The sequence below is a fragment of the Musca vetustissima genome, unplaced genomic scaffold (assembly GCF_032173495.1).
Source record: "Musca vetustissima isolate MV318-11 ecotype Yass unplaced genomic scaffold, APGP_CSIRO_Mvet_v1 utg14086, whole genome shotgun sequence".
Lineage (NCBI taxonomy): Eukaryota > Metazoa > Arthropoda > Insecta > Diptera > Muscidae > Musca > Musca vetustissima.
Genome location: NW_026887531.1, coordinates 206451 through 225835, shown reverse-complemented (window position 1 = coordinate 225835; position 19385 = coordinate 206451). Strand labels below are relative to the sequence as shown.

Genomic DNA, 19385 nt, shown 5'->3' with positions numbered 1-19385 from the left:
TATTTTAAACTTATATATAAAATACTAATTTTAATAAAAAAAATATTTTCTTAACAACTGAAACGCCTTATTTGTTGGTCTCTATTGTAAGGAATTTCATGATTGATAGAACAGGATAATTCCAAAAGACATCCATTCCAACTTCGTCATAGATCATTTTCGATTGTCATTATACGGAAATCCGAGCGTATACAATTCACAACAACCTGGAATGAAAACTCTATATTAATAAAAGACTAAAGTTATAGGCTGACTTAACGACTGAGATTCATCAACGAAAGGTCTGAAGCTAGAATTTTGAAAGTTCAGACCGAAGGTGTCCGATACGGCTGGGTTTTTTGAAATTCGTACAAAAACGGCACGAAAAGTACTAAATATGATACCATTTGTATTTGGCGAACCGGTAGAGCTAGAACTCTTAAATGAGGGTGGAGTGTAAGTTAGATTTGCCAAAGGATTCGAACTATAAGTAACCGAAAATTAGTAAAATGTACTAAATTTGGTACGATTTCGTGGTATGGAATTGGGAATGCAAATCATGAAATAGGCAAGTGGTTTGGATGTGTGTACTCAGGTATACGAAAAGTACTAAATTTGGTACAATTTGAAATCTGGAAAATATAGGATTGTGATAAACAGGTAATTTTGGAAAATTGTACTTATGTGTACAATAACAGTTCTAAATTGCACCACATTTTGTACAATTTGGGTGAATCACTGAAAGGAATTGGGGTATGTAGGCAATTGTGAAAACTCGTACCAAGTGGTACTAAATTTGGATTTGGAGGAACGGATGGAGCTGAAATTCGGTAATATGAAAAATATTGGATATGTTGGAAGTTTTGGAAATTTGTGCTTATGGGTACGAAAAGTCCTAGTTGGTACAATATATTTTTTTGGTTGAAATCTTGAAATTTGGTGTTTGGATAATTGTTGGGATATGTGGGAAGTTTTGGTAATTCGTACTAAATGGTACTAAATTTAGTCCAACTAGGATTTAGGTGACACGATAGAGCGGGAACACTGAAATTTGGAAATAAGTTATGTACTACTTCATTGTAGAATTGAGGTATGTAGGTAGTTTTGTCAATTCGTACAATTTGTATTTTGTAGGAATCGATACAACTGGAACCCTGAAATTTGAACCTGGGATTACTATTGGGGATTGGGGTATGTAGGAAATTCGTACTAAGTGATTCTAAATTTCGTACAATTCGGATTTCTTAAATCTTAAAAATATAGGATTGGGATATTTTGCTAGTATTGGTAATTTGTACTTATGGGTACGAAAAGTCCTAATTGGTACAATTTGAATTTTGGTTTGGTTGGTACGAAATTTGGTATTTTAGTTGAATCGATAGAGCTGGAATCCTGAAATTTGGAGTTAAGATTACTTTGTAGGGTTCGTACTAATGTGTAGAAAATGGTACTAAACTTGGTAAATATGAATTTTGGGTGAACCGATAGGACTGGAATCCTGAAATTAGGAAATAAAATTTCTGTTGTTGTGTAGGATTGAGGTATGTAGGAAGTTTTGGAAATGCATACTAATATGTACTAAATGGTACTAAATTTTGTATAATTTGGATTTGGGGTGAACCGATATGGCCGGTATTTTGAAATTGGGAAATACGACTTCTATGGGATTGTTGGGGTAGATAGTTAGGGAAATTTACATTTTATTGTGAACCAAAATTATAATAAATTTTCTAAAATTTTGAATTTGGGTAAACTTATAGAGCTCGATTAATGAAATTTGAAATTAGTTTCTGAAATAAATAGCTAAATTTTTGTTGCGTTGAATAATATCGGACGAACAAATTTTAAACTGTGGCGTAATAGAATTAGCTTTCGAGGTGTGATTGGTTTTTAATTTAAAATATTGTCTTCAGTCGTATATTTGTTCATGCTATGGTTTTTTACATGGGGTAATTTCAAGCGCAACATTTTGAAAACCTGCGTAGAAGTTTAAAAAAATCGGGCGTAGGTATTTAAAAATTAAGGATATCTATTGTCGAGGCGTGTTGAGGATCTGGAAGGAGCATTTTGAAAAGGTTCTGGTATCAAGTAGTGGCGGTGATGAATATACTCCAAAACCAATAAGAGATGGCGGTATAGAGTGTACACCACCAAGCCAAGATGAGGTCAGAATAGCAATCAATCTGCTGAAGAATAATAAAGAAGGAAGGGCCGATGGGTTACAAGCCGAACTATACAAGACTGGTGGTCAGATGCTGGTAAGGAGCATACTGGTAGAAGCATCTTTTTAGTACAATTTGGCTAGAGGAATGCATGTCCAATGATTGGAATCTCAGCATGTTGTGTTCCGTGCACAAAAAATTATATGAGATATGCAAGATAAGATATGTGCAAACTATAGAGGAATAAGTATCATTCCCATCGCATATAAAGTGCTATCCAGCGTGCTGTGTGAACGACTGAAGCCAGTGGTCAATGACATTATTGGTCCATTCCAATAATGTCATTGACCATCTGCTTCAGACCTGGCAAATCCACCATTGACCAGATTTTCACTCTGAGCCAAACCCTGGAAAAGACCCTCGAAAAACACCTCGACATATTTCACCTATTCTTCGACTATAAAGCCGCATTCGTCAGACCTATGCGTTAAAGCCATGTCTGCATTTGGCATTCCTGCAAAATTAATTCGGCTGGTGGACCTGGCAAATCCACCATTGACCAGATTTTCACTCTGAGCCAAATCCTGGAAAAGACCCTCGACATATTTCACCTATTCTTCGACTATAAAGCCGCATTCGTCGTATAGGCGAATTAATTTTGCAGGAATGCCAAATGCAGACATGGCTTTAACGCATAGGTCTGACGAATGCGGCTTTATAGTCGAAGAATAGGTGAAATATGTCGAGGTGTTTTTCGAGGGTCTTTTCCAGGATTTGGCTCAGAGTGAAAATCTGGTCAATGGTGGATTTGCCAGGTCAGCAGTTAAAGTCGGTAAGGTCCAATCGGAGCCCTTTAATACCGAACGAGAATTCAGACAAGGTGCCAGTTTGCCGTATGATCTTTTTAACAGAAATGACACTCTGTACACCAAACAATACATGTTACTCGCCTACGTCGATGACATCGACATAATGTGTCGAAAATTGCGACCTGTAACAGCCACCTTTGAACAAATTGAGAAGGAGTCTGCCAAAGATAGACTGGCAGTGAGACGAGAAGACCAAGCTGATGGTATCAATGCGCAAGACGTCCAGTAGACTCGGACCAATTGTGAAACTTGAGAACTACAGCTTCGAGGTAGTCAAAGATTTTATATACCTTGATACCGCCATAAATAGAACTAATGACATCAGTTTTGAAATTCGGAGAAGGAGAGTGTTGGCCAACAGATGCTACTATGGTCTAAGTAAGCAGTTTAGAAACAAGGTCATTCCCTGCCGGACCAAACTCACACTCTACAAGGCACTGAGTTTTTGAGAGAAAATTTCTCCAAAAGATGTATGGGCCTATCTATGTTGATGGTGAATATCACCGTCGAGTGAACCAATAGTTGTACGATCTATTCTCTGACATCGACATAGTCAGACGGATCGAACTGCGGCGACTGCGTTGGCTAGGCCATCTGTGAGTATGGGTGAAGATGAAAAAATAATGCTCCAAATTGCAGACACTCAGATTGCAAAACTGGGATAGATGAGAAGTAAAATCGGACGGAGAAGTAAAGTCTGAATTTTTAAAATAATTGAAATCAACAAGGGCAACACTCTAAACCAAAGTGTGCTGAAACGGAATTGCCTTTGAGCTATTTTCAGTATTTCAATTCAAAAACAAAATGTTATTTATATTTTCCATTTTCTTTGGCTGTTTCAATTTCTACACAAGCGTGGGAATTTTGCAAACCCGAAATACTTAATAAGTTATGCACTGCACCCACCAACCACACGGTCTGTGATCCATCAAAGGCTTTCGATGATGTAAGGCGTGTTTTTTCCAATCCAATCCAAAAATAATTGTAATATTCAAATTTTTTGGCAGAAAGTCAGTATGATTTCAAATGAATTTAAGGGTCACGTACCCATAACAAAGAAAATGAAGCGTATTTTTATGCACATTCACAATGATTATCGCAATCGGGTGGCCAGCGGTAAGGAAATTGGGGCCACTTCGGAAAAACATTTTCCCAAAGCATCACGTATGCGTGAATTAATATGGGATAATGAGCTAATGTATGTGGCCCATATACATACGGCACAAACGCGAATGGGCCACGACAAGTGTCGGGCAACGCAGCGTTTTCTCTTTGCCGGACAAAATTTGGTGAGTTTGATGCATATTAGATAAAAATTTTTAGATAAAAATTTATATACATACATACATTTGCATCTTAAATAATTTTTTAAAATTATAATTTAATTGAGAATTCTCTATATTTAGGGCTGGAAAGGTACGGTATGTTCCATACCAATTATTGAAATGTTAAATGAATCATTACATGAAATGTATATGGAAAAGGATGTTGTACCCGATCCTGTGGCCATGGCGGATCTTTATAATGCACAGTATGATATATCTTATGTTACAATATTCCTCTCATTCCATTCCATCCACATTTAGAGTTAAAAACGCCCATGTTGGCCACTTTACGGCAATGATGAACGATCGCACATCCCGCTTGGGCTGTGCCATTTCCATTGGTTTAAATTGTAAAGCACCAAAGTGGGTATTTTCAATTGAATTCTCTCTGACTTTGTTTTTGCCTAATTATTGTAATTTCAGTGTGGATAAAGTATATCCTTGGTGTTATTATTTGGCATGTAATTATGATGGCACCAATCTATTGGGCAGTTATATTTACAAAACAGATGCCGAGCAATCGGCTTCACAGTGCTCAGACTGGGGAGTGGGCAAGAGTTCTGTGTATGAACATTTGTGCGGAAATTCTGGTGAGATATTTGATCCAACAAAAATGCCTTGAAAAGAAGGATGTTATTGTTTTTTTTTTTAAGTACACTTTTGGCAACTAGATTTTTTATGGAAAATAAACTACTTTAGTAGAGTGGAGGAAAAGGGCGGTAACATAAATTGATGTTATTGTATAAAAGAAAACTTTTGGCACAACAAAATTATTTTGAGTGTTACTTACTGAGCCAGCTTGTGACTGAACAATTGTTCCATAAGCGCGTCGGTCTTGTGGGAATCTCAACCAATTTGAAAGGCCATGCTCCGAGATATTGTCTTCCACTTGATTTTTCCATCGAATTCGTGGCCTTCCCCTTCTGCGTGAACCACCTCATCTTCTTGCACAAGTTCCCATGCTTCAGATCCATACAACAGCACGGGTAATATAAGCAGCTTATGGAGCGTGAGATTGGTCTGGCTAGAGGTGGTCTTGTTCCAGACTTACTTATACCATATTAGCATCTGTAGGCCAACACAATTCTCCTCTGAATTTCAAAACTCAAAGGTGTCTTTTACCGCTCACAATGTTCGATCCATTATGTCGACGTCGATCTCGATTTGCTCACCCTCACGTTTTTCTTGTTCTTTCTACTTTTTTTCTGAAAATACTTTTCTCCCGATAATTCTCCTTCGCACTACGTGTTGCTATGCAGGGTTGACCTATAAGCTGCGTTTTCAACTCAGTAGCATTACGACACTCCTGATCGTGTCATGATGGTGGTCTTTGGTAACAATTTTTTTCTCTTGCTGCAGTTTATTGGAAATGGGTAATTCTTTGCGATTATGCTTCTATATTATTATGGGGATAATAAGTGCTTTCGACTAGCAAGTGGGCAAGTTGAGCCCAGTAGACTTCTGCTACTTGTTGTGTTTGCAGCTTTTCGACGTCGAGTTTCTGTGTTACATTACATAGCACCATTGCTGCTACATGAGGACGAGCCTTGACTGCTACAAGGTAATGGTCCGAATCTATATTCGCTCCTCACAACTTGATCGATTTGATTTCTCGTTGTTTGATCGGGAGAAATCCAGTTGGCCTTGTTTATATTGAAATGCTTGGTTTTCTTTTTCCTTGCTTTTCCACAGTGGGAGGGGTCTTCCGAGTATGGGCAAGTATCTATTATCACCTACGTCATATTTTTAATATTATCTATGTCAACAATTTACTTAAATGGATTTATGGGAATTGAACATTTTCCATTATTGGTTCAAGTTCAAGATAATGTTTTTGAAAATATTTAAATCAATAACATGTGATGATAATGTGAGAAAAAACCGAAAAAATCCGCACGGAATTTTTTTCTTGCGATAGTCCAAGATTATCTTGATTTTACGGTCACTTTGGACGGCGGGCCATATATCTTAATCGCGAGTAACAAACTAATTAAACACCCCCGATTAGATGAAAATGTTTGATACGATGTCTGGCAGCTATATATAACTTATTTAACAAATAATAGAACAGGCGACATGAGACTATTTTTATCGGGGCACTTGAAACCAAAACAAAACTATTGCCAGATTTGCTTTCTTTAAAGATATTTGGGACTGGAGGCACAGCAGAGTAGACAATTGTGTTTTCTACGACTGCGATCATTTCGCATAAGATATTGCACAGATTTGTGAGGATCTGAAAGGGGGAAAAGAAAGTTTTGTTTATTATTTCATGGAAAGTTGTAAAATAAAAAAAATGCATTTACCTGCAAAATCTCCATTGTTTTGGATTTCTGTATCCGGTAAGTATTTCTTTAGTTCGGTTATCAATAGTTTAATATCTTCTAATGCTTTTACGATACTGCATAATTCTTCTTGATTGAAATCCGGTGCTATTTGCTTGCATAACAGTAACTGACCCAATACATTGCCAAAATTTGTTGGCCTTGAACGATTTTCTTTAAGAAATTCCAATTAACATGAAAATATTTTCTTTAAATATTATATAAACTCACCATAAAGTTTACTCATATCCATGGGTATTATTTGAATAAGACGATAGCACTTTAGCAGTTCATTGGTAAATAATTGCAACAATTGGTAGAGCAATGTTGCATGTGAAGTATCCATTGGTTCCATAGAGCTAAACAAAATATATATAAACATATAAATACAATGGTCGTTTAATTCGGCCAGGTCGATTTCATTTTTTTTTTTTTGAGGAAAACACAACAAATTTCAGACACCAAGGTAAAAAAATCAGTTATAACCTTAAACATAACGAAAATGGGGCTGGACCTTTATATGGGACTATTTTTGCGAGCATATTTTGTACCCACCATGAACCTGGAATGTCACTTTTGTCGGAAAATGGATATAGGACCATTAAAATACTTAACAAGGTATCACATTGGACAAATGGGGAAAAGTAAGCGACTGAATATCAGCAGTCTTGAGAATTGACGATGTATCCCCAGTTGAGACGAGTGGAACCGTAGTAACCCTCCTCTGGACGTTCTGGTTTTTTATAGACAGATCCAACATGGAAGAAGGTTCCGTGACTGGCGTTTACTGTGAAAGGCTAGGCTTACATACAAGTTGGATAGCAACTGGAGTGTTTTTCAAGCTGAAAACTTCGCGATTTGGAAGGTAGCTGAATTGATAAAACGTCTGGATGTAGAGATCGTTGACTACCTTTGTGGATAGTCAGACGGCTCTTAAAGCCATAAAATCCTGTATAATCAAGTCTGAGGTCATCCTCGAATGTGAAGCTATTTTGGAAGCACTGACTAACAGCTATCGGCTGTGCTGGGTACCAGGACTCTATGACATCATCGGTAATGAAAAAGCAGACGAACTAGTTAGACGAGGATCTCAATCTACAGATCTAGCCATCGATGACTCAATCTATCACCTTTTCCGGAATTTTGAGATGTTTTTTGGCGAACGAGCCAATGAACTTTGACACAACGAACCTAGGTGCAATGTGACAAGATCTATGTGGCCAACTCTGTCAGCCAAAAGTCGGTAAGTTTTTAAGTAGACAAGACGATATGTGCCAACGACTGAAGCCAATGGTCAATGACATTATTGGACAATACCGAACTAGGATTCAGACAAGGTGACAGTTTGCCATGTGACCTGTTCAACATCCTGCTGGAACAGAGATATGTTACAAACAGCATATGTTACTCGCCTACGCCGACGACATCGACATAATGGGTCGAATATTGCGAGCAGTAACAGCCACCTTTGAACGAATTGAGAAGGAGTCTGCCAAAGTGAGACTGACTGTAAATGGTGAAAAGACCAAGCTGATGGTATCAACGCGCAAGACGTCCTGTAGACACAGACCAACTGTGGAACTTGAAAACTACAGCTTCGAGGTTGAGAATAGTGTTGGCCAACAGATGCTACTATGGTCTGAGTAAACAACTACAAGGCCACCTCTCACCAGACCAAACTCACACTCTACAAGACTCTGATATTATCCGTGCTGTTGTATGGATCAAAAGCATGGGTACTTGGGCAAGAAGATGAGGCAGCTCTTGGAGTATTTGAGAGAAAAATTCTCCGGAAGATCTATGGATCGATCTGCGTTGATGGTGAATATCGCAGTCGAACGAACCATGAGCTATACCATCTATTCTCGGACATCCACATAGTTAGACGAATCGAGCTGCAGCGACTACGTTGGTTAGGCCATTTTGTGAAAATGAATGAATATGACCTAGCTCAAAAGGCATATGAAATCGAACAAATTTATGGTTCACGCAGAAGGTGAAGGCCACGAATGCGAAGGAAAGATCAAGAAGAAGACAACATCTCGGAAAATGGTATTTTAAATTGAATGAGATGCGCACAAGACCGCCTTCGTGGAAAATCGGCCTAGGACGTTACAACCTCTTCTCCGGAAAAAAATGCTGCTGAAACCTTCAAAATACCACAAATCCGAACCAAAAACAAAAAGTGTATGTCCCATTTTCAATACTTGGGAGTAATAGCAGTGTATTGCGATTTCTATCATGATTTCAACAGACAGACATATCGAAATTGATATAGAATATTATTCTGATCGATAATATATATAGACCATATGTGGTCTCCGTCGAAATAATACAAAAATTCAATAAACCCTCTACATTATGGTGGAGGATATTCTAAATTTACCGCCATGAACATTACTTTTCCAAATTAAGGTTGTGCTTCATTTTTGGGTCATAACAAATTAAAATTAGTTTTTATTAACTTCTTGACCTCCTGAATATACAAACCTTTTCAACAAATCCACTATCACTTCATTGGCGTGCTTAGATTCTTCCAAACAGATATGCCGATATTTTCTTATCCGTTCACGCAATTCAGGATTATCTCTAGATTGGTGGCCAACGTGAATCAGCATATCACGAAATAAAGCCAAATGCAAATTTAAATCCAATATCAACTAAAAAAATACACAAACAAACACACACACATACATATTTTTATTTATTATTGTTTTTTTTTTTAATCTAAATTTAAACTTTTTGCCAATCATCTTCAACAACCTTTTGTGGATTTTTTGTTGGTAAAAATATATTTGGCACATATATGGAAAGACGATGTGCTATAACAGTCGAATTGCGATAACTTTCACAATGATAACCGTTAACATTGGCCATTGCGTTATTATTTTTTGTTTTGTGTTGTTGTTTAGAAGTGGACAGAAAGCCAAATACTAAAACCAGCCATTTAGGGATATCCTCTATTTAAAGGACACCACAAATTCTAGTGAATGGACATATGCATCCTTTTGTATACGGAATATAAAACAAACATTTATTGTCTGTTATCCGTCATTCATAAAAAAATTGTGTGTATCTACATACATACATACATACATATTTATTGATGTAGTTATGTAGACGCATTTCCAGTAATAACTGGTCCCTACCTAGGGTTTTGTTGCATTGAGAAGGTATGAAAGGTAAACAATCTGCGAAATGAGTTTTTTGTTGAGGGGCGTTGAGGGGACAAAAATGTCCATTAAAAACCAGAATTATGAAAAAGAAAAAGGGGTTTATATTTCATTTTTAACATCCACTGTACGGGGGGAAAGACTACCTTTTAATTGAGGAAATTTATGAAAATCTGGTAAACATTTTAGATTATGTCTCATAAATTGGCATATACATAATAACTTTTTACCGGGTTAACCCACTTAATGAGGATTTATTTGACATTTATTCAAAAGAATTGTCAATTGAAACCCACTGGGTTCACGAAATTCGGTTAAATATAAACGTACTATAACACAATTAAAATATCGACATAATTACAAACGTTTCCACGACAGAGGGCTCTACGATCCGAAACGACCCGAGTCTTACTCGGCCAACGTATGTCACCTCAGCCCATTGTGTAAAAGCAATAGGGCTGTTACAACAAAAACATAATAACAAAACGACGTGGATCGTTTTTTCCAATGAAGATCATATAGTACGAGAAGATATACCGGATATCACATAAAAATAGTATTTTTGCCTCTTATATCAAGTGGTTCGCCAGTTTAATAGTTTTTAGGCAACATTTGGGTAAATACCCGATATCGGGGTACCTTTACATGGGGTGTGCAAGATAATATATGGCAGCGAGAGCGTTTGTCATTGGCGGGCATGATAACTCAAAAACTATTATTCCTATCGGTTCCGCGTTATTCTGGAGCACGTTATTCCGGACATATATAGTAATGAAATAAACCCAATCGGTGAGAATCTTTCTATTTTCCACCTTGGTTTATGGTCGAAAATAGTTTGGTTTAAAAAAAATAGTTTTCCTAGGTCCGCATTTTCGATAAAATATTAATGTAGAAGGAAGCGGCAATCATTTTATTACCTTCACTATGGGATAGACATTCAAAATACGCCAAAGCTATTTTGAATGGAAGTTTCTATACTTAATTGAAATCAAATAATAAAACAATTTGAAAACTTGAAAAACTTCCACAAAACTCAGAATAGTCTATTACAATTATATGGGACCTACCAAAAAATTTCGGTCAATGAGAATACAAATAATCCATCAAAAATTGGTTAAAAAACGTACCCATAATTTCCAAAAACTGGATTCGCCATAATACAGAAATTTTGGGAGCGCCGTTATATTTATATACCATTCTCAAACCCTTTTTTTATTAACAAACAAACAAAGGACGAACACAATTATTTGTATTGCATTTAATATTAAAAATAAAATGAACAATAAAAGGAAAATTTATTTGGTATGTTCCCCGGGAAAATTTAAGCATCCTGCATCAATACATTGCCCTCTTTCTGGAACTTGCCTAAAAATATAAAGAATTAGTTCTAATTTAATGAAACTTTACATTACTTACGAATTTTCTTCCTTTTTCTGTAATTTTTATACAACTTAATATCAAATTTAACATTGCAAAAAAATGTTTTGAATAATTTTTGTGTTTGGTCATAAAACAGCTGATCCAAAAATGGCTGAGTTTGCAAAATCTTACTGAATAAAATTCTTTCAGTAAACTCCAGTAAGTTTGTTGTTGTTGAACTGTCAAACTTGCTCTCTAACTAGACTCTCTTTTACTGGATTTTTGGGTAAACAGACAACATTTAGTAATATTTGGTAACAATTGTTACCAAATATCGAGTAAACAGACAGAGCTGTTGTATGTTTACTTTTCTCAGTATTATCGCAAAAGAGAGTAAAAACGGCTTACTCTCTGAACTAGAACTTACTGAATGTTACCAGACAGACCTAATATTGGTTCCAAATAAGAACAAAATCATACATACCTTATTTTTTTCTGGTCTCCAATAAGAATAGCAGTAATTGTAAATTAAACGACACAAAAACAATATCCTATTAGATAATATTTCATCCGGACACCTTATCTTTGACACATGCTGTGTGAAATTGGCGCGCAACACAAAAAAAATATTCGGGCAATAGTATTCCACATAGATTTTACGTAAATTCATTTGTTTTATATGTAACTAATTTCTTTCATTTTTGAAAAACACGTCTGTCTGTCAACCATAATTCCTACAACGAACACACACGAACTCACAAACAAGTGAACATCAGTTTGCAATGCATACGAAATAACACATATTTACACAAATTAACTATTTTCTGGAACACAATTAAAATTATACCGCCTTGAAATACAAATTCTCCATTTTTTTCTAATTTGTTTTTGCAGTTTTTTAACAAATATTTGCAAATATTTAAATATTTACAACAAGCGAACACAATTGCCAAACAGGCGGTCCGTTTGAAAACTGACAAAACTTTGACAATTGAAGGTTGGAGAATAGTAGTGTTGCCAGCACAAAAATTCAATGGCAAAAATGTGTACAGTACCATTTTGTGTAGAAAATCCACAATATATATGGTCTGTTCCAGTACTTTTTTAGTAGTAAATCTAGTAAAAGGGAAACATTTCAAAATTGCTCTCAGAGTGCAAAATAATTTGAAAAGTTCGGGAACGCAAATCTAGTAAATATGCCAAAATTAGATGGCAATACTTCAAAATCAACATAACAGCCAATCAGAAGTAGGCATTCCTGTTTACCATTTTTACTCGACCAAATTTCTCGAGTAAAAAGTTTACAAAGAGAACGCCATTTTGTTTTGTGCTCTCTTAAATTTGAGTCAATGTTTTACCAGTTTTGTGGGTTAAGGAACGGTTTTCGAGTAAAAAGATGCAAAACATGTAAAATGAGTAGATTCTTTTAGGTTCTGGAACGGAACTATAAATTGTTTATATCCAAATTGTTCCCTCAAAATTATTTTTGAAATCGTGTGATTTCATTATTTTTCGTATGCAATACAAATAAAACAGCTATTGTGTTTGGCAAATGAAAATTCATTTCTGAAAAACTGACAATACATATGACATTCATGGCTCGTGTATCAAGACTAATAATTGCATTCTATATAATAGCACAGAAAATAGTTCTAGCAAACTTTAATTCCCGACAATTTAACCAAGGACTGAAAATAACAGTTATTCTTGAAAATGCAAACAAAAAACTCTTCATGTTAGAGACATGGGACACCTATAGTGTCATATAGACAACAATAGATTCGTATTGACGAGCCCATTAAGGATATTGGGTGAAGTTGAGAAAACACTCTCAATTCCCATGTGAAGACTTATAATTCAATGGAAAAAATAAACGTTGATATTTAACTGTTAAAATTGATTGATATTTTTCGTTAAAAATAAAACTCATTTGAGGAGTTTTATCTATTCCCTCAAAAATGAAACTCTTTTTAGGGATTTTTATTTTTTCCGTCAAAAATTTAACTAATAGAGCGATTGCTATTTTTTCCGTCAAAAACAAAATTCATTACAGGAGTTTTATTTTTTTCCGTAAAAAAAACAATCCCCAAAAGAGTTTTATTTTTGACGGATATATAAACTCCACAAATGAGTTTTATTTTTTAACGGAAAAAATAACAATAATTTTTACAGTTATTTTTATGTTTAAAATCGTTTATTTTTATGTTTAAAAATTGAGTTTTTTATTTGGGCCACAAAATAACTGTTAATATATAACTAATTTTAAATTTCTTATAACCGTTACGGTCCCTTTATTTAGCAATGTAAATGAAATATATTTATGCTTGGATCGTTAGAAATTTAATAAATTAAACGATTTAGTTTCAGATCAATGGATTGCTACATCAATATTTTGCTAATCTTTTGCAGTGAATAGGACACGATTACCTTACAGTATTTAGTTCCCTCGCTCTTTTCAGTGAATCGTTCAGTTGAACCGAGTTCAATTGTCTCTCTGTCATGTCTCCCTTTCTCAACAATTGACTCTCTTAAGGAATATCCTTTACATCTTATTCGTAAACATTTCTATGAACGCTTTGAGTTCCTTTTTTATCACGCATTCAAGCTTTCTCCCAATTTGTAATTTGTAGCAGGTGGAACGTTTTTAATTTTAGTCGACACGATTTTACAAAAAAGAAAAGAATACATATTAAAATATTAAATATTTAAACAAAAATAAGCGATTTAGACTTAAACATATATATTAGATAATAATAAAAAGTAAATAAATGTGAATATAGTGTACAAGCTACAGAGTCAATTAAAACTTCTCGAATAAAATTGTGATTTTGTATTAGTATTTAAGACGACACCGCAAAAAATAAGTTTCCTATTTTAAGGATTTTCTTTTTGGAAGTAGACAGCCAGCCATCGCAAGCAATAGTCGCCGCACATAGGCACACACACATACCAATAGCAAATAAACAACCAAAGACTTTTTTTGGGGGTGAAGCGAAGTGTAAATTGGGGAAAGTGCCACCACAAAAAAAACTCATAAATAAGACACAACAATAAGGATAATTGCCCAAATATTAAGAAACTATTTGGCAACGATAATAACATTTACCATTTACATTGACATCAATTAAAAAAGGCCAAAGGTGAGGGCGTTGGAAAATAAGGAGACACAACACAATTAGATTTTTGTGTGAATGGCCAGCTCTGTACGTTAGAGGTCGCTAGGGGTGGTACATGTGAAAAAAAAACATAAACAAAGCAAAGACTACGTGGTAGCAGAAAGAAGCAACGTACACTCGCCAAGCAGGCATTGAACAATTGGAATTTCGATAAACGGCAAGGAGTCCTTGGGTATTTATGAACGGCAGCGCAACTACCCAATTCATTAGCAGTATATTTGATTAAATAAATAATCAATCCATCATGAGAATACATTTTCGTGAACAATATGGCACCAAGGGTGAAGAGATAATTTATGTTACACCTGCAGGTGAGTTGGGTTATTATTTATTTTGTAAAAATTAAGAATCTTAAAAATAAATTAATGCTTTATTTTCTTTTGCAGATCAAAAAACCATTGTCCGTGTCCCTTTGAAAAGCGATAAATTGGTTATACATGAGAAATTTTTTCTCTTTCGGGTATTTCAACAAATTTTCCTGCCCAAAGGCTATCCGGACAGTGTTAGTGACGACTATGCTGCATATCAAATATGGGATACTGTTCAGGCTTTTTGTAGTACTATATGTGGTAAGTAAAGGAGGGGAATATGAAAAATTTGTTGATACCAATGATGTCAGTGAAAATTGAAACTTGATATCTTCGCCAAGTAAATTGGGTGAAAGTTGGGTTATTTTGTAAACCATTTTAATATTTAATACTATTGTAATTAGAGGAAATACTATTGTAATTAGGGAAAGGGGAAGTTGTCGAAAATGCTTATACAAAGTCCATTGTTAAAAAAATCTACTCTTATTTTAGGACCCTAAAAATATTTTAAAAATATCTACGCTTATATAAGCTCGGATGGCGTCTTCGGCCCTAAAGTCATTGAATCAAAAGTGAACCTAAATATTACAGCTTTACCGTTTGCAACGGACTGCTTTCCAGGATTAATACATGATTGTGAAATTTCAGAACTTGACCAGATCCTAAGGACCCTGAAAGGATCTACCCCTTCCTTAGATAAGATATCTTATCCAATCATACATTCTGGTGTCTACCCACATGACTGGAAGATGGCAGCTTTATCACCCATTCCCAAACATGGCAAAAATCCATCTAACCCTCAGGGTTATAGACCCATCTCTTGCCAGTTATTCGAAAAAAAAAAAATTGGAAAAAATATTAGTAAGGAGGCTCCTTCGAAATACTGGATACAAACTTTCTGGATTCAGCATGCTTTCCTAGTCAGGCACGGCGTACATAGCCTTTATCACCAACTAGAAGAAGATAGGGTAGTTTTCACGCAAGTAATTTTAGAACTCTATAGCTGGGGCGTCAATCGCATTTTTCTTACCCTACTTCATTCTTTTCTCTCTACTGGAAAGGATTGATGGTTATCATTCCCAGGTGTTTCCTTTACACAATGAAATCCCTCAGGTTCCCATCTCTCAGTTATGTTATACAATATTTACGCTAACGCCTTAGCCAGGGCTGTAGAGAGCCATACGGGAATGGATTTTGTAGGCGTATATGCAGACAACATTTTTTTCCGTAATAAAACTATCCAGGATTGGGTCAGATATGTTTGTAGACAAAAAATTGTCCAAGTGATCGTATTCGCCTATGTGAGCAGATTATTCCTATAGTCAACCATATGAAGATTTTGAGTATGACCTTCACAAAAAGCCTCCTATGGAATGCGCACATTGGACATATTATATCAAAATTGGATAAAATAAGCAATTTGCTCAGACTTATATGTTCTACAAAGAAAGGTCCCCACATAGACGCTGCAATCAACATCTGCAAATCCCTTGTAAATGGAGTACTATCACACGGCATAACATTTTATGGCTAGACTTCTATAGGTAATAGGAAGAAATTAGAGGTTGCCATTAACAAATGTTTTCGTACTGCCACTTGCCTCCATAGATCAACACCTATATTTTTTGAAATTTAGATCAATATATTTTGAAATTTGAAACAATAGTTTAAAACAGAACTAGTTTATTACAAAACTATAGTTCTAAATTTCAAAATAATAGCTTTATTACATCTGAATTCATTAAAAAAACCTTCTCCTATAAAATTTCAAATTTGAGGGTTACGTTTCTTTGGCGAATATGGCTCGACATTATGAAAAAAAATGCGCTTTCCTTAGGGCTCTGAATTGTTTTAAATGTCTACGTTATGTTAAGATTTAAAAAATATTTTTAGAAATAAATAAAAAAATTAAACATGATCATTAACTGTGGAAATTAGAAAACCATCGCCTATATTCAAACACCTCAAAATAATCAATTAATGTATATATTTTTCCATCTTGCAGGCACACTCTGTACACATGCCATATTAAAAGGTTTGGGCGTGGGTAATGAAAATATTAATGCCTACTCGGCTACAGTGGCATGGATACTGAAAGAAGGCAGCGGGCATTTGGGACGCATTATATTCTCATGGTGGAAAGGTGCTCAATTGGATATTGATAGTAAAAAATGGCGTTTACGTGCCGATTTTCTCAACGATATGGCAATGGGCATTGAAATATATGTGCTTCCAAAATATCCACATTTAAGTACACAAATTTTGTGTGGTACCACCGTACTGAAATCTATTGTTGGCGTGGCGGGTAGGTGTTTTTACTTGTCACTACCATTATGTTGAATTTATTTAATGGCATACTGTCACTTTTAGGTGGAGCAACAAGAGCTGCATTGACGCAACATCATGCTGTGCGTGGTAATTTGGCTGATGTCAACTCAAAGGATAGCTCCCAAGAGACTTGTGTTAATTTAGTTGCCTCATTTGTGGGTCTATATTTATTAACTATTATTAAGACACCAGGGTATGTTGGCAAATATTTTTTGTTTGTTTTATGAAATTATTCTAACAAATTCTTTCAGTGTTCTATACGGAGTTTTTGCAGTTGTTATTTTATTACATTTGTATGCCAATCTAAAAGCCGTTAGAGCCATATGCCTACGGACCTTCAATGAGTCGCGTTATTTAATAACATTGGAAGAATTCTTTAGATCTGGCAGAATGTTAACACCACAGCAGGTTGGTAAAGAGAATGTTTTATTTTTATAATATTTGTGTTTTGAATTTGTTTGTCCCTCTTTTTTTTTAAGGTCAACAAATTGGAGCGTGTTACTGTTGGCCAAACAGTATCGGTTTCATTAAATATTCGCCTAGGCCTTAGCATTAAACATTTGGTAGATGAATATCAACATAGTCATATTGTGGATAATATTGTCTCCTCATTTGATCCCCATGAACATTTTATCATTGCGGAAAGTAAAAAATTCCTTGGTGTTTATTTACATTTCAATACAACGGCTCAAGATGTCCTGAAGGCATATTTCTTTGCAGTCTCCTATCTGCAAGATCGTAATCAAATTAAAGAGAAATACTGGGATATACAAACGAAATGGCAAGAATTTCATAATATGGCCCAACAGGAAGGTAAGTTATAATTTTTTAATATAGCAAATATTATTTTGTTAATTATAACAAGGGTGTAAGATATTTCAACAACGATGTCCTTAATCACAATGTATGATACGTATGTAATCTATATGTATGTATTTTGCAATGAAACATACTGGAGGATACATGTATGTATATTCATTTATGTAGTACAAAGACTCAGAACATAATATTAAAATAATATGTGAGTAAAAGCACATATATACTATAGATGTAATATAAGTAAAAAGAACTTTAATAGACATAGATAGCGGTGAGAATAATATAGGAAATAATATATCATAATAGATCCTGTATCCATAATACAACCTGTAGTAGTTTTATTATACCAATATTACTAAAATATATTTATATATATATAACATATATTTTCCCCTCTTTTTTAGGTTGGAATACAACGCAACATTTGTTAAGTGTAGATGAGTATCGCCTCAATTGGAAAGCTTAAAAATAAGTTCAAATTACATGAAGAACTGAATGATATTTTGCTATTTTATAACAAGGTAAAAGTTGTTAGTTAATTATTTTGTTATATTTATTTTATTTTTGTTAACCACAATTGATATTTTATTTTCAAATACCTTTTACTGCCATTTTTTCTAAAGAATGAACTGAACATTTTAGATAGATAGAATATTGGCTATCATAACATTTAAGGGGTAAATGGAAGGCACTCCTTCAGATAGCTACCTCAACATTTTGGAAAAAATTTAAATATCTTACAGCGATTAGTATCTGATTTCTTAAAGATTGCAAGAAAATATAAATGTTTGATAGTTTTTCCAAGAATTGGAATAAATCTCGAAAGTAACACCCAAGGACTATTAAGAAGGTCATCCAGGGAGACCGGCTGGATATCAGCTGCCTCTCAAATTTACTGTTCATTATGAAAACGTAAACGTAAGTCCAACAGTTCGTCTTAGGAAGGCTCACAAGAAGGCTTAAAAATAAAACTTTACAAAATGCGATTTGTTAAGCCTTCGTAACACGTGTTTCAATTATCAGATTGGACGAAATTCATCGTATATGAAATAATCTATCAAGTCTTAGTCGAAATAACCTATTAACCTTCTATACTATATAGGAAGAAGACTATTTTAGCTGGATGAATAAAGCGGAAAAAAGTCCAAATTTTTGACATTAGACGTCAGAAAAAAAAGCTAACTTTCGGTAGATGGATGACCTTATTAATAGATCATGGTAACACCCATGGCATAATAAATAGGTAGTTCCATGATGCAATAATACGGTGATGTATCAAAACAAAAGCCATTGTTTTTGTCTCGATTATCTGTCAAATTTTTCCTTATAATATTTCACATGGTTGGCAACATTGCACATCGAATCAAACAAACGCCCTTCACGTCTTTCCGAATGCTACGAAATTTTACGTGTTATTCAAGTCTTTTTGGTAGTAATTGGATATTAAAATTTCGTCTACAATCTAGGGATAATATAGGAATTATAAAAATACAGAATCTCAGAATTGATATTCCGAATAATAACAAATGTTAGTTCATAATTTCTCGAAAAAGTTAAATTTTA

General features: G+C 34.8%; 4 protein-coding genes across 4 annotated transcripts in view; 3 read left to right on the top strand and 1 right to left on the bottom strand.

Annotated features, from left to right (window-relative positions):
• LOC133335089 (eukaryotic translation initiation factor 3 subunit I) overlaps nt 1–19385 on the top strand; it is a 293205-nt gene that overhangs the window by 194423 nt on the left and 79397 nt on the right. The gene's annotated exons all lie outside the window — the stretch shown is intronic.
• On the top strand, nt 4021–4957 carry LOC133335107 (antigen 5 like allergen Cul n 1-like). The gene is made up of 4 exons (XM_061543412.1): nt 4021–4299; nt 4417–4541; nt 4597–4698; nt 4759–4957. Exons 1-4 carry the CDS (start codon nt 4027–4029, stop codon nt 4955–4957), a joined length of 699 nt encoding a protein of 232 aa, XP_061399396.1. The 5' UTR covers nt 4021–4026.
• LOC133335105 (uncharacterized) lies at nt 6474–7005 on the bottom strand. Its single transcript, XM_061543411.1, has 3 exons — nt 6891–7005; nt 6642–6833; nt 6474–6571 (listed from the first exon to the last, which is right to left on the bottom strand). Exons 1-3 carry the CDS (start codon nt 7003–7005, stop codon nt 6474–6476), a joined length of 405 nt encoding a protein of 134 aa, XP_061399395.1.
• On the top strand, nt 14602–18298 carry LOC133335081 (RUS family member 1). Its single transcript, XM_061543386.1, has 7 exons — nt 14602–14678; nt 14754–14936; nt 16681–16980; nt 17046–17196; nt 17255–17411; nt 17483–17816; nt 18227–18298. Exons 1-7 carry the CDS (start codon nt 14612–14614, stop codon nt 18286–18288), a joined length of 1254 nt encoding a protein of 417 aa, XP_061399370.1. The 5' UTR covers nt 14602–14611; the 3' UTR covers nt 18289–18298.